Source organism: Mytilus californianus, unplaced genomic scaffold, assembly GCF_021869535.1.
Source record: "Mytilus californianus isolate M0D057914Y unplaced genomic scaffold, xbMytCali1.0.p SCAF_7, whole genome shotgun sequence".
NCBI classification, from domain to species: domain Eukaryota; kingdom Metazoa; phylum Mollusca; class Bivalvia; order Mytilida; family Mytilidae; genus Mytilus; species Mytilus californianus.
The window spans coordinates 92,527,477-92,548,683 of record NW_026262723.1 but is presented as its reverse complement, the minus strand read 5'-3'; the positions used below and the strand labels follow the sequence as shown (position 1 = coordinate 92,548,683).

Sequence of the window (21,207 nt, the reverse complement as noted above, 5' to 3'; positions counted from 1 at the left end):
AGTTTTGACTAATAGATGTCTAGTAAAGTTCTTTGTTTCTTTACATAGATAAATGCATATTTGTTTTCCTCAATTATGACATGAAATGGTTAATTTTGGAATTTGCCAAAAAATAAATAAAAAAGGTTCTCATATATTCAAAGAATAAGTGAAAGCACTTTTCTTGAACAAATAATTGAACATGATTTATGAATGGAAAGAAGGATCATACAATTTGATAGGTACTACCTGAGACAACTAGTTAACTTTTTATACATTGTGACTTAGATGGAGAGTTGTCTCATTGGCACTCATACCACATTTTCTTATTTATATCAGGTACTACAACAGCGGTACAACCTGCCAAATGGGGAACTATTCCCCAAATGAGTAACAATCCCTCATTTGAGTAATCATTTGATAGTGCTAAAAATGAAATATTCTTAACTGGGTCTTTTTACTTAAAATGGCACAAATTTATAGAAAATGTAACAACTCCTTCCAAAGAACCATATTTTAAAAAGTTAGTAGCCTTTGAAGTAGCCTTTGAAATAGTCAATTTTTTCGAAGTTTTCATAGGCTTGTAAGTTCTCAGTAAATCAGGTTAGGGCTATTCATCTTTTGGAAAATTTGCTGTATTTTTTATGAATATATGCCATTTTAAGTAAAAAAACTCAGTTAAGAACATTTTTGTTTTTAGCACTATCAAATGATTTATACTCAAATGAGGGATTGTTACTCATTTGGGGAATAGTTCCCCATTTGGCGGGTGGTTGTACCCAAACCTGTACAAGGTTTGGGCAGTATTCATGTGTTAAATGTCATTGTGGTTTTTTTATTGGTTTACTATATTATGTGAAAAGTCTACAGTGTTATTACTCTTCTGTGGTGAAAATTACAGTTTTGACTAATAGATGTCTAGTAAAGTTCATTGTTTTCTTTACATAGATAAATGAATTTGTTTTCCTCAATTATGAAATGAAATGATTACATTTTCATGCAAAGGCACCTTTGTTTCATAACCATTCTTTCATAAATAAACATTCAGACATCAAAATAACAAATTAAACTAACCATCTGAAATCTGAAGTGTTTGCTATTTTTTTTAATAGTTTTGTGTATCCAGAAGTAAAAAAAGTTCAATAATGATTCCTTTTAAGTCATAAAAATTTTGGCAGAACTTTTGATCAGTTTTGGTTGTAAAATATTTTGTGATAAGTGCTCTAGAAAAATGAAGTCAACAGTTCAATCTCATGCATTCTTGCTTTCTACATTAGGATATCATATGGAGAATTTTTAAATTGTACAGATAAAATTGCCAGAACTGTTGTACATACAAAATTGATAGAAAACTTCTTGTGACCCTTCATTGCTAGGGTTATACACTGGAGATTCTATAGCAAGGAATAGGAAAGCACATATTAACAGAATCATATTTTTTTTTTCAGGCAAAGACCTCCAGGGTATCCTATTACCTCAGGTGCCTTTTCTGGGCCTTACCCACCCTCATTATCTAGTTCATCATTTAGATTTGGTCCACCAGGACTATTTCATCCTCATCATGGTTTACATCATCCAGGCATGCCTCATCCAGCCTTAATGTCACCCGGACCAAAACAGGAGCCACAAGATAATCATAGGTAATGTATCCTGAATGACAATGCCTAGACATAATTGTTTATGGCTAGATCAACTGTCAATTCGTAAATTTGAAATAAGTTTTCATGGAGTAATTATTAAAGAATGTATGCAGATATAAACTGAAAAATTTAATTCACTTTTGAATAATGCAGACTGTAATTTGATTTGAAATCTGAATTTGGGAGAAACAAAAATTATAGAATTACTTTGGGTTTTTCCTGTTTGCTGAATTTCGTATTTAACACCACACTTGCATCTGAAGGAAGGAGAAATGTTTAATGTCAGCAGAACAGCAACTTCCAAAATTTGTTTTGACAAAATTAAAGACAAACTTCTTATTGTTAATCATGTTTTTGTGATCAGACCAATTAACATGTGTCAGAACATGATATTTACATTTTTAATGGGAGGTGTGACAAGTGTCACTGTCGTTTAAATCATATACATGCTTTTATGTTCAAATAATTGTTTTATATACATGTAAGTACACGGAAAGAATCATTGTATAATGAATGAAATAAATGTTTAGCTTTTATTATGGTTCACATAGAATAGAGTTTTAAAATTAAGGACATTATTGTTATTATACTATTGATAAAAAAAAAGAAAGAGAGAAAAAAAAAGAAAGGTTCTCATACATTTAAAGAATTGGTGAAAATATTTTCCTTGAACAAATAATTGAACATGATTTATGAATGGAAAGAATCTAATAGGTACTACAAGGTTTGGGCAGTACCCATGTGTTCTATGTTTTTTTATGCCTCCGCCGTACCGGAGGGGGCATTAAGTTTTACCCTTGTCCGTCTGTACGTACGTACGTACGTACGTACGTCCCGAAATTGGTTTCCGTTCTCTAACTTGAGTTTGCCTCAACCAAATGTAATGAAACTTATACACAATGCTTATTACCACAAAACACAGATCAAGTTTGAATTTTGGTGGCGTCACTTTAACCGATCTAGAGTTATGCCCCTTTATAAAAGGAAATATTGCATAATTTTTAGTTTCCGTTCTCTAACTTAAGTTTGCCTCAACCAAATGTTATGAAACTTATACACAATGCTTATTACCACAAAACACAGATCAAGTTTGAATTTTGGTGGTGTCACTTTAACCGATCTAGAGTTATGCCCCTTTATAAAAGGAAAAATTGCAAAATTTTTATTTTCTTCTAAATATCAAGTTTATATAATATATTTTTAAAATTGGAGTTATCTTCCTTTGACCATGATTATAGTTGAATCAACTACAATCAATGCTTTATACAATGCAATGTTTAATTTTGACTACCACTGATAAAACACAGATCAAGTTGAATTTGGGTAGTGTCACTTTAACCATTATTGAGTTATGCCCCTTTATAAATAGAAAGATTGTAAAATTTTTTAGTTTCCATTCTGTAACTGAAGTTTTCCCCAGCCAAAGATTGTGAAACCTATACACAATATTCATTCCAACAAAACTCAGTAAAGATCAAGTACATTTTTTTTGTTTCAGTTCTCTAACTTGAGTTTGCCTCAACCAAATGTTATGAAACTTATACACAATGCTAATTACTACATAATACAGATTAAGTACGAAATTAGGTGGCAACACTTTTACCATTCTAGAGTTATGTCCCATTATAAACATAAAAATTGCTGAATTTTTTAGTTTGTCTCATCCAAATGTTGTAAAACTTATACACAACCGTTCTAGAGTTATGCATCATTACAAATAGAGAAATTGCTGAATTTTTAGTTTCTGTTCTCTACTTAAGTTAGCCTCAACCAAATGTTATGAGACTTACACACAATGCTTATTACCACAAAACTCAGATCAAGTTCAAATTTGGGTAGTGTCACTTTTACCGTTCTTCAGTTATGTCCCTTTATAACTATATGATATGCAAGCGGGGGCATCATCTGTGTCCACATGTGGACACTATCCACATTTTTTTTTAATGATTTACTATGTTATGATATATGGCAATAAATTGACACTGTTTAACTTTCTGCTTTTCTATTACAAAACACACAAAAAATAAGTAAAAATCTCTCCTGATATGTACATTGAACCAGATTTGTCCTGGTTTCAGTGGTTATTAACCCTGATATCAGCTGACATTTATAGAAATTTCCTACAGAAGTTCATAAAACTTTTTCTTGACATTTAAATAAATTCTCATTGATTTTCAAATTCTAAACAGGATTTTCAAATTCTAAACAAAAGCATTTTCACAATAGTTCATGGATTACACATGTTTTTTTGTGCAAGAAAGTGGCTTACTTTGAATGATGCCCATACTTCGGTCAGTTTTAGATCTCTATCCCTTGAGAACTAATATATTTGAATTTGAAAAAGTCTTATGATGTTGAAAAGCTTCTTTTAGTGTTAGGATATACAAATACAGAAATTGTAAATTGAAATAGTAAAATACTGCTATTGTTGTGAAATGTTCCATATCCTAGGTTAATGAAGATTTATCAGAATACAAGGATGCTTTCCAATCAGAGAGAATAATTTTATAGAGATGATCAGTATTAAGATTCAAGTTTTCAATAAAAAGAATCATCTTAAGGAATAATAGTTGTAATACCTTGTAGGAAGAATGTTGTTGATTTGACAGCCTTTTTTTATTTTCACAATAAGACATCCAAAATCAATATAAACCATGTATTTTGGATTAATTTTGAAAGAAAGAAAAATCCAACGAAATAACCCAACGAGTTTTGCATTTTAAAAAGTTCAGCCAGAAACAGGACTTTAAATAAAAAAAAAATAGTAAGAAGTATTTATTTCATCAGGATAAAGTATGATACAAACTAAAGTTTTGTAAAAAGAGTGAAATAAAAATAGCCTGATGCACTATGAGAAATCTACCTTCCTGTTTGCGGTCAATTGAAGTATATTTTAAGGAACTAAAATATTGTATTTTTATCTCTTATTAGGAATATGCACGATCAAGGCCCACCAGAAGAAACCGCAGCCCAGAAGAAAAAAAATCATATTAAAAAACCTTTAAATGCCTTTATGTTATTTATGAAAGAACAAAGGGCAAAGGTTGTAGCAGAATGTACTTTAAAAGAATCGGCAGCAATTAACCAAATTTTAGGTAGAAAGGTAAGGATGAAGTAGAATTACAACTAATGATAATGTCTTGGTCTTCCTTTATTAGGGATTATCATAAGGACTGCCCACAGCAAGAATCGCAGAAGAAAAAAATATTATGTTAAAATGTCAAATGCATTTATGTTATTTATGAAAGAGGAAAGGCAAATGGTTGTGAAAAAGTGTACATTAATAGAATCGGCAGCTATGAACCAAAATTTAAGGTTGGAAGGAACATACTGAAAGAACTTCCAGTATTTTTTCTGTAATTTTTCACAACAAATAATTTTGGTGGCAGTATATTAATTTAAGGTTGGGAGGAACATACTGAAAGCACGTCCAGTATTTTTTCTGTAATTTTTCAGAACAAATAATTTTGGTGGCAGTATATTAATTTAAGGTTGGGAGGAACATACTGAAAGCACGTCCAGTATTTTTTCTGTAATTTTTCAGAACAAATAATTTTGGTGGCAGTATATTAATTTAAGGTTGGGAGGAACATACTGAAAGCACGTCCAGTATTTTTTCTGTAATTTTTCAGAACAAATAATTTTGGTGGCAGTATATTAATTTAAGGTTGGGAGGAACATACTGAAAGCACGTCCAGTATTTTTTCTGTAATTTTTCAGAACAAATAATTTTGGTGGCAGTATATTAATTTAAGGTTGGGAGGAACATACTGAAAGCACGTCCAGTATTTTTTCTGTAATTTTTCAGAACAAATAATTTTGGTGGCAGTATATTTTTCAAAAGCTGTGTAAAATTATGTTGTTGTTTTATATTATCTTTAGAAGCATGTTTAATTTACTGTGAAAAACTTAACACAAGTGTTCTATGAATTCATAAAAACTTTCTCATCTGTGGAGACAACAGGTTTTGTTGACATGTTTTTAATTTATAGATAAATAGGCCAAAGTGTAGAAGAAGTCACTTTTTCATATCAAATTGTCATTATAGGACACTGATATTTATATATGGGTTTAATGTGATAAAGAAAAAAGAGGTTTACAAGTATTTGAGTTCGATTAATTGTTCTTCACATTTTCTGTGGACCAAAATATTATAAACATTCAATGAGATTTTGCACACAAACATAGAATACAGTAGGTTAATAAAAAACATCTTTCTACAAAAATGAAAAGTGATAGATTAATTTTGACAAATAGTTGCTTGTGAGATATTTCAAGTTCATGCAAGTATGGACTAGATATTGACATGAGTGCTGTTGCTCATATAGACAAATAAAGTGGTAAATTTTAAGTTGATACTAGCATGTGCTTGATGGTTGGGGGTTAAAAGAAAAACATTGGAAAATTGAATAAAATCTATGCATTTTTCATAAAGATAGGTAGAAGTGTTTTTTTTTCATGAGCTCATAACGGCAATGGATCCTAAGCTACATATTTTTTTCTTTGTAATACCTCAACATTTAAATATTCATGAAAAGTAAACATTAAAGTTAAAATTGAAGTGAAAAAATAGGCCAAATGGGTCCCATTAATGCAACAATGTGTAATTATAACAGAATATTGTTGATGGAGTACAGAAGATCTACTAATGTCCTCCCATGTGTCTGTTGACACAAAATTTTGTATTTTTGCAATTATGATTACTGCCAGTAAAAACAAAAGAATATTGTATTTTTTATGATTGGTCCTGATTTAATTCTAAATCAATTTTGGCTGTTACATTGCTGTCAGATTTGAGAGTTATTATAATGTCTGTTTCAGTGGCATGCCTTAGATAGATCTGAACAAGCCAAATATTATGAAATGGCACGGAAAGAAAAGGAACTTCATCTGCAGCTTTATCCTGGTTGGAGTGCTCGAGACAACTACGCAGTTCATACAAAAAAGAAACGAAAAAAGAAGGATATCCATGGTGGAGAAAACAAAGGTATATATGTTTTTATGTCCGACACTGTTGTGGTAGTGGACTATTTTCACCAGTTTTTGCACCTTCATATACAGAAACTGTTGAAATGCTAAATAAGATATTTGTTCTACACATATTGTCTATTACAGTTTCTCATTCTCTATAATGATCTATGAGTTTTAATGCACACGGAAACATTAATGTTTAGAATTTGTTAGTTTTACACACTAAGAATAGGAATAGTCCTTATAAATGTTGTTGTTTACACTTTACCCCACTCTCAATGATTGTGCGAATATAAGAAAGGAGATTAGTTAATTGTTACTGTAATCTTGAGAACAATAATTTTGTTTCCAAGACCATTAATTCATTTTATACATTTAGTCCAAAGGAGGAGAAGAATACTGAATTATTACATTTTCAGTTCTTGTGAATTTCCTAAAAAATCCAGATATATTCTTTAAAACATCTAGTAAGATATGCCTCATTATTATGTTAACTTGAGTATACGCTCATCTGCACTGATTTTAATTTGTTTTCTTTAATACTTAATATCAAGTTAGTGTGGTATAAAGAATACTGTAAATTCAGAAATTACTGCAAGGTTTTTATTAATTTGAAAAATACGACTGGGTTATTATCACAATAATAAGAAGTCACAATCTGATATCTGGTACTTATATCTGTATGTAGCTTTTCCTGAAATCTCAATAATTAATCATGAATTTTGATTGGTAATGTTAAAATATCATTTCTGAATTTACAGTATGTAAGAACAAATTAAAATACATTACCAAAAAGAAAACTTCAAACACCTTAAATAATGTTTTAATATTTTCTGTTGTGTATGTATATTAGATATATATAACTTAATACTGTATCTTATTCTTTTCTATTCTTAACTAATTCTGAACTTTTCATCTAAATAATTATATAAATCTAAGCCACATTAATTTCATTTAATTGCCTTATGGGAACGAAGATCAAAATCTCCCAAGAATTGAAATACAGTATTAAACATTGTGCAGTAAAATTTGATTTTTTTCAAATTTAGGCTGCTCGCCCATAAGTCATAAAATGAAATTGATGTGGCCAAAGGATGGACAGGAAAGTTATTCTCCTCAAGGTAAGATTAATGTTGTCAGGAGTTTATATTGACCATGATATTTATGTCGTCATACTCAGCTAATTCTGTTATTTTGTTGCTTGAAAGAAGTGCTTGTAGAATACTTAATATAAGAGAGACAACTCAAATTTAATTGTCAAACATTGAAAGAAAATTTTTTTATGGAACATTTTATAGCTTTTCTTCTTTAAACTCTCTATCTTATTTTTAGATATGTGGGTAACAGATTGTTCCAGTGCAAAAAAATGTAGGGCCCGATATGGTGTAGAGCAACAGAATCAGTGGTGCAAGCCTTGTCGGTAAGTTACCCTTTTCCTGGTGAAGGGTTTGTGGTTTCTTGAGAAAAGTAAAAGGCTTTATTGAAATGTAAATTGTGACATCTTTCTTTCCTCAGAGATTTTTTTTGTTGCGTGAATTTTTACATTTTATTTTATGATTATGAAAAATGTTAAAATTTTAAATTGAAAATATTTGACAGCTGAATTCTCTGAGGTATTAGAAAGATTTCACTTTTACATTAGTTTCAGAGAGGTGATCACTTGCATGGGATCAGGGATCAGGTCCCAGATATTTCTGTTTTACAACACTAATATAACATTTTGTTTGCAGTGACTGGCAGTATGTGTTTTATCTGTTGTATGACCTTCATTTGAATGGATCTCTTCACTGGACTTTTTCTGCAGGGTCATGTTATCTATTTTTCAGATCTTCGCTTGAACAAACGTCCGATCCGACTGCTGACATTAAACAGAGCAATTCTCCGGAGGTACAATAACACTATGTATAAGGTACCATGTCAGCATGCTACGCCACGGAATGCTTAACATTATATATTGTTTGCAAATTCATAATTGCTTGAATTTATTTTGAGAAATTCCATCTTCACAGGAAATACTTTTGCCATATTTTTGTTTATTTGCTTATTACTTTAGTTGCATTTTTTTGTTTTTTGTCAAATAAAAATTAAAGTAGCAATTGCATGTTGCTATGGCAATAGAGCAACAACCATTTTAAGCTTGTGAAGATGGTTGTTTAAGCTCTGTAGCTTGCTGCTTATTTTATTTACACACTAGACATGCTTCAACCTCATAATTGCCAGATGCTTGAATTGATCCCCTAGCATGAATTAACCCTTTCATCCCCATATGGATTGTAATAGAAATCCATTTGGGATAAAGGGGGGTGAAAGGGTTCTAACAGCTATGATTGTATGAGTCAGGTAGAATAAAGGCCTGCATAACATGTGCATAAAAAATGTTTGAAACATTATAAAAACCCTTTCACCCCTTCTGATTTACAATGAAACAAGCATTTTACACTGTTACTCTTTTTGTTTCATTTTATTGCAAGGGGTGGCAGGATATCAGACTAATGGATTAATCAATTGTATTTTCACTTTGTTTTCAACATAGATGATAAAAGTATTTTTGAATTTATATACACACCAAATTAAGTTTTATTGCATGTTAATTTCAGATAATAATCCAGATAAACTGACCAATGCAAACTTTAAGGTCATATGCAATGGTAGTGACATAGTTACTTTTCAAAATATTTTTTTCTTCATATTTAGAATTACTACTTATTGAAAATTCAAAGAAATCAGTTCACTACAGTTTTTATATTTTCTCATTCAATTTTCGGTATTTTTAACCCATTTTTTCGAATCGGTTAGGATCTGGGCTCTGGATTTTGTGAGCACCTACTCCCTGTTTGCTGATACTTCCAATTGCAAGTTGGAGTATGCTTAGTATTACAACATGTGCATTCTTCTGTGTATTGGCATTCTTTTCTACTGTTCTACTACTAAGAACATCTGTTGTCTATATAAAATGTCTTTAATGAATGTATCAAGACTGGACAATATAACAACATTAAGTACTACCAACTTTTGTCACCCATATGTTAATATACAGAATATGTTATACATTGGACACAGCTATTCTTCTTTTTATGTCTCTTTAAACTGATGTAAGCATCAATATTACTTCACTATGTAAATGCAGGTTTTTTTCCTAAATTTTATGCCTCTAATAATATTTCTTAATGGTACATATGATGTTTAACATAAGATGGAAATAGTGACACATGTAGAAAAGATAAAGTTTATTTTCTTGACCAAGGGACAGTCTGAAAACCTATGAAAGTATTTGTGTTTAAAAACCTTTGCATATGATCTTTAGTTGAAATAGAAGAGAAAAAAAATGTAAAAGAAAATGTCGCATGAAACAAAAACAAAGTGACCTTACAGTGTAAAATTTATTTCAGAAGTTAATATATATATATATAGATTTAATTACAGGCTTTGTTTTACTACTCTACTTACATACACCATCTTTGAAGTTTTTGTGATATGTTACTGATCTGGCTCTGTTTACTTGGCTTAACCTGAAACTATGTTGTCCAAATGTCATAGCTGATATTTTATCATATGTTGGAAATGGTCAATTATATGTTTTTGATGTCGATAACAAAGTCAATAATGATTCTACCTTAAATTATTATATTGTATTACTTTCAATAACTTCAAATAAGTAAAATAAGGTTAAATTTAAAAGGCTGAACTTTATATATATATGACCACAAAAAATTGGTGTTGTCTGCTTACTGTTCCCAATCATACATTTTAATAATGGCGGATGATTAGCATTTTAATTCAAGGGTGATTAAAAAATTAAGCCCAACTAAGGAATAGTGTTGCATAAATTACAAATACTATATAAACTAGTCTGATTTTTTTTAAATTTGAATGTTGACCTTAAGATATTTTATGTTTTTTGTACGTTGTTAAGCTGCTGTCTCTTTGATATATCCTCACATCCTTTATTCATATTTTTAAGTGGCAACATTTCAAATGAAAATGCTATAGATCCTCTTTTTAAGTTAAGTGGCCTTGAGGGCTAAGTAGTTTAGATAGCTGTTAGGCATCTTTCTTTACACACTGGACTAAAACATCAAAATAGAAACAAAATAACACAACTTGAATATCCCTAAATCAAATGGTTAAGATATTGTAGTGATAATGGCATATTAGAATATAAGCAGTAGAATGCTAGTTCATTTTATACATTTCATCTGTAAACTTAAGCAGTTGTATCATTCTAAATGAAAGATGAAATAGAATATTTTGTACAACAGATAGCCAGAGTAATAGTCCTGCTTATTAGTTCATCTTTCACCTTTTATCAGCTTGTACACCTGAACCTAGCCTATATAGTATATGCTTTATCTGGCTAGATTTTAGCTTAAGCTATATATTGTAATATGTAGTAAATTATACTATATGTATATTTAAATATATATGTAGAGATGCTTTTCTTTAATTTTAACAAGTTTCAAAATAAACTTTTAATGGTGAAATCATACAAACCGTCTACAAATCTACTTTTATGAAACCCCTCACATTTTTAATTCAGAATATAATACCAGAATATTTTTTTGTGTTGGAATAAAATTTTGCTTTGATAATTGCATAATACATAACGTTAAATATTTTTGTCTCAAATTTATTAACTAATTGAAACTTTCTTTGAAACATTTTTTCCTTGTAATTAGTTTGAACTGTTTAAGTTAACAAAATAAAGAAAAAAATCGAGCACAGGGGGAAAAGAGAGCATGCAGTTGAATTATTAACATTAAAGATAAAATTTAAATTATATTAATGGTTGATAACATTTTGTATTCTGATTTCAGACGGAAGAAGAAATGTATAAGGTATTTGATGGGTGATGAAGGAGGGGAAACTGATGGAGATGAGGGCCACATTAGTGACAGCAATCGTACTGGATCATTGCATGACAGTGATTCAATGACTGGTAGTCCCATGCATTCGGTTACGAGTGACGATGCCTTTTCTACACCATCCAAGTCTTTCTACCGACATTCTCCCTCGCCTTTAGGTGTAGGAAATTCGGACCTTGACTTAACGTTAAAAAGCGATCATACTCATATTGACATTGAATCAGGGGAGATTGATGTGTGTTCACAAGATAATGACTTGAATATTACACTCACATCAAGTCCGCTGAAATCCTCGCCATATCGTAATCACATACCGGTCACATAAAGGGATCAATCTTCATTCACCTATTTGTACATAATATAGACAGTGATTCTGTACAGCATAATAATGATCTCCAATTTCACCTCATTAGTTGTGATCAAAAGTACACAAAATTTGTATGGGATGTGTTCAGTTTATCATCGTGTTGGTGTGCGCCAAAGGACGCTTTGCCAACATTTCTTGTGCCGTCTGTGATGTCAACAAATAACTTCATTTGTACCTCAAATCAGTTTTGGCAATTACTATACCTCTTTGTCAGAGGTTTAACTACTGGTTAATATTTACAAAATGGCATTTTGCCCCTTTTTGATTCGAATAAAGTCTTTGTCTCAAAAACAAATACAGGAGCACCACTTAATAAAACTTCATTGGCTAAATAACTTTTTATTTAAATTTTGAAATCAAAATTGATATTTGTAGATTAAATTTTGATGATGAATTACAAAATGATATATCTGTTTCAAAATATGGTAATTCAGTTCATAAAGAAGTAGAATTTAAAAAAAAATCTAAAAGTTTAATCATTTCTGGTCAGTTGAATGTAGCTGCCAGCTGTGTGCTCCCTTCATGCCACTTTTTATAGAAATTTGGTTGTATTAAAAATATTTTATGTTTTGAAAAAAGAATTATTCTTGTTATGTAATGTTAATTTGGAGAATTGTATTTGAAAACTTGTATTTTAGTATTTAATTTTTTATGATGAAATCTACAATTGAAATATTTTACTTATCACATTTTCATTGTTTTTGTTTTTAATGTCCAGTGTTATGTTTGAAGAAAAGTTTATATGAATATAAAATATAGAGTATATATAATATTTCATCCGGTTAAAAACAAAAAGTTACGAGTGACCAGCTCAGTACTCATTTTACATGATCTTACTCTCCAAAGTATTTTTGAAAGGCAGATTTTAAAATTAAGATTCTTTTTAAGTAATGAATTTTATTTTTAAATATTAAAATGATAATTAGTATAGTACTGCCTTATAAAGTCAAAAAACTTAATTGGTTGTATAGAATTTTCAGTCTAAATAAACTGGTCAAATATTGTTGTTATATTACTTAGGAGATACTGGACTACACAAGAATTGCAATGTGGTATAAGCTGCCCATTTATAATTGGTGCAAATTTTTTACATTTATTTTAAGGGATCTAAGATCATTGATATATATTTATTTGTAAAGAGCTTTTGTGTGTGTATTTGTCTCACAATACAGATATATATTTGTAAACTAGTCCTGCCGAAGTGAAAATTCTATTTGAATATTTGAATGTCTTTTTCACTTCTTTTGCTATAAGGGTGATAATTTCTGACATTGTGGCAAAGCATTTTACACAAGCACCTTAATTCAGTGATGGTATACAACTAGAAACTAATATTATGATTTCAATTAATATAAAGTTAAATACCGGGGTAATCTGTTCAATGCATCCATCATAGATGGGACATTTTATGGTATAAATGTATACTGTTTCCATCCACACATTATACAAAAGTTAGAGAATGCTTCTATCAAATTACATATTTGTATAGAATATTTGAATATATGAAAGAAAACCCCTTTTGATTTTAGAATTGTTTGGTTTCATTGCATAGTAACAGGCCTTTAACCATTAGCTCTTAAACAAATTTCACATATCCTTCAGTATGCTTGGATCAATTTACTGAATTGATGAAAGTAAGTTCCCTTCTGCTTTTGTGATATTTTTATGCCCCCGCCATAGCGGAGGGGGCATTAAGTTTTACCCTTGTCCGTCTGTACGTACGCCCTTCTGTACGTCCCAAAATTGGTTTCAGTTCTCTAACTTTAGATTGCCTCAACTAAATGTTTTGAAACTTATGCACAATGCTAATTACCACAAAACTCAGATCAAGTTCAAATTTTGGTGGCGTCACTTTGACCGTTCTAGAGTTATGCCCCTTTACAAATGGAAAAATTGCTGAATTTTTCGTTTCTGTTCTCTAACTTAAGTTTGCCCCAACTAAGTGTTATGAAACTTATAAACAATGCTTATTACCACAAAACTCGGATCAAGTACAAATTTGGGTAGTGTCACTTTTACAGTTCTTGAGTTATGTCCCTTTATAACATTACATGCAAGTGGAGGCATCATCTGTGTCCCATGGACACATTCCCCATTTATTTCTTATTTGTCATATCAGAGATATGACTATAACTGTTAGATTTAAGGTATTGTTTCACATTTCTACCACAAGCTTTACCATTGTTAGGTTTGGTTAAAGCAAGCCCCCTTTTGATTTTGAAAACTTTATTTGCTCCTTGAGAGTTATGGGACTTGCACAGTCAAAATTTAAGCAATTGTGATAGAGCCTGACTTTTGATTTGATGCCTTCTAAAATATTCCATTTTATTTTTGAAACAAATTAAATACCAATATGATGTGCTCCTGGCACAGCTGTTTATATTTTTAAAGGCTTCGTTGTCTTTAGCCCTTACCATACTTGAAAGGACAAGGTATTATTTATACTGACAATTTTCTTTGATAACATTCCATCCTCTGATTACTTCTCCTTGTTTGTACAAATTATAAATGTATTGTGATTCAGATCGTATAAACGTGTAATATTGTGTGATTCCAATGTGTGCATGTGTCTGATGAAATGAGGAGGATGAACATGTTTGATGTAATATTTTGCTCCTACATTTATAAATGATGTTAGAGTGTTTTCTAGAATATAGATTTATTTTTGGTCAGTTCTCCATCAAATGGTCACATACTGTTAGGATGTAGAAATAACAGTATGGTAGCTCATAATGTGCATGAATGTAAATTTTCAGAAAATATTGATGTGAATTGAGTATCATGTGCCTAATTATTATAATTAATTATCGTTGTTCAAAAAATATTATTGAAGGAGATTAAATGTGGCTTTGTCTATTTATTTCCGATTTTAAAAATCTTTAACAATTAATTTCAAACCTTAAAATTTTTAATTTTTTTTTTAATTTTGTTAAATAGAAAAAGAACCTTTAATTTTTTATTTCAAAGTAGCCTTAGAACAAAAATGGAAATTAAATGATTTTATCCACAACTAGATTTAATTTTATTTTACTAAGTATATAACAAATATTTTACTACCAATAAATAATTGTTGCCAATGATTTTCTTTTTAATGTCAACAAAATTAAATTTAGCATTGTTTTTGTTTCTGTTGCATTTTTTTTTTTAGAGAACTTTATATTCAAACATTTTATTAAATAAGTAGATATTACTTATTATTTTTTATTGTTCTACAAATCTACAAAAATATTGACGTACAATAAAGATCCTACTGACGGAAGTTAGATAGATGTGTCATGTGTTAACTTACAAGATGGAGACATGTATGAGAACATTTTATGCCATTGATCATATTATTTATGTTTCTAGCTTTATTGTATACGTTCCTCATGTTCACCATGTGTTATAGTGCTAATTTCAGGGATTCCTGATTCAATGTATAGCGTGCACTGCCAATACATTATTTATATCATGCTTTGTATTTATTTTATACACTGTAATATCATTGTCTTGCATCATTAAGCAATTTTCAGCTTGTTTTCTATGACAGTCTACTTTGTGTATCTAACCTGCATCAGTAATTTGATTTTTAATGATTATTTAACATTTATTATGCGACTTCAATTCAATTTAAAACTTTTAATATGTGTATTTATTTCCAAAGATGCAAAATTTTTTTTTATTTTGAAACAATTTCTACTTATATGATGTCATCTATGGGTGATATGGATGTCATAAGTTTTCCTTAAAACAAAATCTACACATTGGAAAAACATTTATTGAAATAACTACAGAAAGTTCTGTAGTATTAGAATGGAAGGTTATTTTAAAACTTCAAGTACCTAAACCAATTAATGAGATCAGAATTTATAGTCAACATTATTTCTGCTAATTTATTTTGCAGATGTGTATGTTGTATGATATGATATTTCTGTATGTATTGTATTGTCACATACATATTAGATATAAAATTAAATTGAAAATATTAGTGTAAATCTGGCCTACAATGAACTCTGTACTTAATTCAGAATGCATTTCTATAAGCAATCCTAAATCAGAAATGTTAAAGGTTTTATTTGTATATATTATTTACTATATTTATCCTTATTGGCTTCTAAGCATTTCAACTTTTCTTAACTGTGAAAGAGATTATTTCATTGTATAATCTTTAAAAAGTTATCTAAAAACATATAAAGAATTTTGAACTTTTTTTTCCAACAGCTATTTTTGTACTGCAATCGTTCCTGATATCTGTATTTTCAAATTCTAATGTAATATTTGATTTATATAAATCTTATATAAAATAGAAAATTTGGTAAAAAGGGATTTGTAAGTTCCAAATTACATAATATTCTGTAATATTGATAAAACGTTCCTAACTGAAAACAATTATCTAACTAACAAAATAATCAATTTCAAGTAAGCATTCTAGGTTCATCCTCCCACCTTTCAATTTTGTTTTGTTTATTCATGTTTTTTTTTTTCCATTAATATTAAGTTGCACAATATTTGTGTACAAAATACACGTGTTAATTTACAATGAATTTTAAGCGGGTCTTTATTTTCTTATGGTGCTTTATTTAGATTAAGCAATGGCTGAAATGTTCTTTGACATGTCTCATGGACTATAATTTTACTGTGTATTTTCTATGTTACAGCATTCTTGTTTCTGTAATAAACCTCAGTTAAATACTTATTTCATTATTGTTTATTGCCTAAAAACAAAAGAAACATGTTCCTATTGTTTATTTTCCTATCCTTGAAGATAATGTCCTATTCCAATTGAAGGCCAGAGAACCTCTGGCTGTCTTTTGTTTGTTTCAAGCTCACCTTACCGTATTTGCAATGTGAGCTATTGCCTTCACTTGGCTCTGTCTTTTTAACCTTTAAAAAAAATCTTCACCTCTGAAACCACTAGTGTTTTGTTCCAACAAGGAAACCTCGGAGTACAACAAAAATTTGGTTTCCAGACAAAAACTTGAGCATAAGTCTATGGATTGCTATGAAATTGTACCACAAGGTTCCATACCATAAAAGGAAGGTTGGGATTGATTTTGGGGGTTATGGCCCTAACCATTTAGGAAAAAAGGGCCAAAAACAAACTTTTCTAATACAGTTCTTTGTATAAATTGCTTATTTTTAACCAATTTCAATGGGATTTAATTCAAAGTCTTGAATTTGTGAGGTTCTTTGATATGCTGAATCTTGACATGTATTTAAATTTTTGATGTTTGGTGGCTTTGGCCCAGTTTTTCAAGTTGGTCCAAATCGGGGTCTAAAATTAAACTTTGTTTGAGTTCAACAAAAATTGAATGTATGGGTTTTTTTTGATATGCTGAATCTAACTGTGTGGATTTTGGGCCCTTTATCAAATTGGTACACATTGAGGTCCAAACGATCCAAAATTAAGCTTTGTTTGATTTCATCAAAAATTTAATTCTTGGGGTTCTATGATACCCGGTATGCAGAATCTTAACCATGTACTTAGATTTTGGATATTGGATCATAAAAGGTAATTGTCCAAATTCAAATTTTAAAGTTCTTAGACCACATTCATTCTCTGTCCAAAACCTATGCGCTATACAAGCTGAAACCCAGCCTACATCTATTGATTGCAGATGTCCATCTTAATTACAATGCTTGAGCAAACATTTATACAAACAAAGCAAGCAAGGAAAAAAGCTCTTAATCACAATCCAAATTCAGAGCTGTATCAAGCTTGAATGTTGTATCCATACTTGCCCCAACTGTTCAGAGTTCGACCTCTGCAGTCATATTAAGCTGTGCCCTGAAGAGCATTTTATTGTATCTATTAGACACACAATTTATGTAAGCGTATTTGCCTATTATCCTGAAAACATAAATAATTATCTAGACATCTATAAACAAAACAAATGGCAGAAATTTTTAGTTGACTCCTTATTCCTACCTATTATTTTGGAAACTATAATAGAGAGAAACGGCCCCGAAATGACAAATGTAAAACAATTCAAACTAGAAAATTAACAGTGATTTATGTATTAATCAATTAACGAAAACAAATATTTTATACAGCAACAAATGACAACCACTGAATTACAGGCTCCTGACCTGGGACAGGCACATACAGAATGTGGCGGGTTAAACATGTTTGCGGGCCCCAACCCTCCCCTTACCAGGGACAGTGGTGTAACAGCACAGCATATGAAGAAACTATAAAAATCAGTTAAAAAGGACTTAACTCATCAGATCTATACAAAGCAGAAAAACAAGCAACAAAAGCAGACTGGACATGGCAGGGTATTTATACATCCCCACAACAAAATAGACATTAAGTACAGATCTGAGAGTCATCACAGTTACTGACAGCTAGTTCAAAGCCAATAACCACCAATAAAAAAAATCATGTATCAAAGACTAAAATATCAATCAGCACACATCCAACATCCAATGGATTTAGTGTAAAGACATCATTAATAGTCAGAGAAAAAATATTACCTTGTGCAATGCCAACATACAGGTAAACTGAAATATCTAAATCTAGGAAAGGACAGTTTTTTTCCCGTTTATATTTGATTTATTAAAAGTCAGTTTCTTTGGGTAAATTTCAGTAGATTTAGAAAATTCTTGATTATTTAAGAAAAAATATTGTCAAGATAAGTGTTGTTGAATTTTTTAATTTAAATGCAATTTAGATGGGTCTTAACTGAGTTTGGCCATAAACTGTGATTCATAACGGTACAAAAACAAGTCTGCTATTAAAGGGGCGCAATTGGTGCCCATAGGAATATCTATAACCTGTTGATACACCATATTGCCGAAACGTACATAAAAATGTTTTCAAGGAGAAAATTAACAGCTTCAATCAACTCATCATACCTCCAGTAAGTATAAGGGCCTTGATGGCCAAGTGGTCTAAATAGTCTAACTACTGTATCACTAGCCTGTCAACACTGAGGTTGTGAGTTCAAATCCCGCACATGGCAGGTGCCCTCGACTACAATCTTATTTGACTAGGATTGTCAGTTTTCCTATCGAACGTCATGGTTCTCTCCTGGCATTCTGGCTTCCTCTAACAACTAGAGGCTCTCAAGAGCCTGTGTCGCTCACCTGTATTTACTGATGCTTTGGAAATCATGTAAAATAAGGTTAAAATCATAATTAATAGTATTAGATATTAGATATTATAATGATATCTAAGATAATAACAAAAAACTGCAAAATTTTTGTAAAATTACTAACTCAGGGGCAGCAACCCAACAACGGGTCGTCAGATTTGCTCTAAATGCTTTAGTTTCAGAGATATAAACCAAAAACTGCATTTTACCCCTATGTTCTATTTTTATCTAAGTTGGCCATGATGGTTGGAAGGCGGGGTCATCGGACAAATTTTTTAAACTAGATACCCTAATAATGATTATGGCCAAGTATGGTTAAATTTGTCTCAGTAGTTTCAGAGAAGAAGATTTTTGTAAAAGATTACAAAAATTTACGAAAAATTGTTAAAAATTGACTATTAAGGGCAATAACTCCTAAAGGGGTCAACTGACAATTTTGGTCATGACAACTTATTTGTAGATCTTACTTAGCTGAACATTATTGCTGTTTACAGTTTATCTCTATCTATAATAATATTCAAGATAATAACCAAAAACTGCAAAATTTCCTTAAAATTACCAATTCAGGGGCAGCAACCCAACAACAGGTTGTCAGATTTGTCTGAAAATTTCAGGGCAGATAGATCTTGACCTGATAATCAGTTTTACCCTATGTCAGATTTACTCTAAATGCTTTGGTTTCAGAGATATAAGCCAAAATCTACATTTTACCCCTATGTTCTATTTTTAGCCATGGCGGCCATCTTGGTTGGTTGGCGGGGTCATCGGACACATTTTTTAAACTAGATACCCTAATGATGATTGTGTTTAAGTTTGGGTGCATTTGGCCCAGTAGTTTCAGAGGAGAAGATTTTTGTAAAAGTTTACGGACGACGGACGAAGTGATGAGAAAAGCTCACTTGACCTTTCAGGTCAGGTGAGCTAATAAAAACTGACAGCCACGAAATAGAACAATAGATCAATAGTGCTGAAAGTGGCATTACACACCAATCAATCAGTCAAGTATGTATATCTAGCATATTTACCTTTCTCATTTCTCATCAGGGCTTTAAATGAGTTGCAATCAGATTTTTCAAACGACCATTTAATCAAATAGGAAAACTATGTTTGATAAGATTGTGTGGAAGTGTAGAATAAAGAGTTGAAAAGACATAACTGTCAACAAAATCAAAAGCACATAATAAAGAAATTTTTACACTCCATAAATAGTTAATTCAACCATTTTCATATGTTTTATTACAAAAGTAAATGTAAATAAGTCAATATTGCTGAAATAGTTGGTAGACTACTTACAGTAGTTTTTGTCCTTAAATGTCGATTTTTTTTTACCCAATTTTTTATATTTAGGTAAACAACTATAGTAGGTAAAGAGATATTGTAAAATAGTTCAAATAATCAGCAAAAAAGAGATTTTAGTCATGAATTTTATTCTATGTTTCGAATTTTGGTGTGGTGTCCATTTCGCTGAACTAGTATGCATTATTGGTTAGGGCTAGCAGAAGCTGCCTCCGGAAGTAAAAGAACGTTATTAAAGTCAAAGAACAATGCCATGGCTGAAAGAGAAATTACTAAAATTCAAACAGTCCAAAAAACATCCAGAAAAACTAAAAGTCCAGCAAAATAGCCCCACCAAAAACTTGATGTAGTTGTATGATTGTGTTCTTCAACTATAAAATTGACTAAATACAGGACAATACAGTAGGTAGGATTTCTTTTGAGAGTATTTGTGTCATACATTTTTTTGCTTTTATTTCATTCTCAAAATCCAGTGGTTTGATTAGAATTTTTAGATTTGTTTTCTGTATACTAGGAGTTATAGATAACTGGATAAGTGTGACATCTGTATGAACCTAGGGTCTCCTACTGATCAAGGTTTTAAAATATTTTGACCTTCAGAGATGGAAACATTTATAAATTGTCCAATTCAACATTAATTCTAGTGTAACCTCAAACTAAAATGTAAGGCATTGATTTGCCAACCTTCAAACCTTCCACTATAAAGCACTGTTGTGTTAAGTAATCATGAAATATGGCCTATACATGGTCTAATCGCCAATTAGCCATGTTTTGTCAGCCATAAATCATTTCTGATTTTTGTTTGTACAACCTAAATACGGAGGGAAGGGTTTTTTTATTCCTAAAAACCCAGCTGTTTTTATGGCTATAAAAAAACCTTTCTAACTTTCATGTGTGTCTTATATCATTTTTTTTATTGTCAAAAAGCTAGTTTCTGGTTGATGGTTAATTTTGCTGTGGTGTCCAATCAAGTCATTTATCATAAATAAGCAGCCATTTAATTGACTGTTTGGCTG

General features: G+C 30.7%; 1 protein-coding gene across 7 annotated transcripts in view; it reads left to right on the top strand.

Annotated features, from left to right (window-relative positions):
- LOC127708677 (protein pangolin, isoforms A/H/I/S-like) overlaps positions 1–16,494 on the top strand; it is a 65,967-nt gene extending 49,473 nt beyond the window's left edge. For 3 of the 7 annotated variants that reach the window (XM_052213782.1, XM_052213785.1, XM_052213784.1), the window contains 6 exons: positions 1,428–1,619; positions 4,551–4,722; positions 6,441–6,606; positions 7,640–7,711; positions 7,923–8,010; positions 11,405–16,494. In XM_052213782.1, the coding sequence (XP_052069742.1) occupies positions 1,428–1,619; positions 4,551–4,722; positions 6,441–6,606; positions 7,640–7,711; positions 7,923–8,010; positions 11,405–11,777 (1,063 nt within the window). In that variant the 3' untranslated portion in view covers positions 11,778–16,494. Of the gene's footprint in view, positions 1–1,427; positions 1,620–4,550; positions 4,723–6,440; positions 6,607–7,639; positions 7,712–7,922; positions 8,011–8,416; positions 8,500–11,404 lie in introns of all 7 variants that reach the window. The other 4 variants (XM_052213786.1, XM_052213787.1, XM_052213788.1 and 1 more) reach the window with 4 other exon arrangements.
- The last annotated feature ends 4,713 nt before the right edge of the window (positions 16,495–21,207 follow it).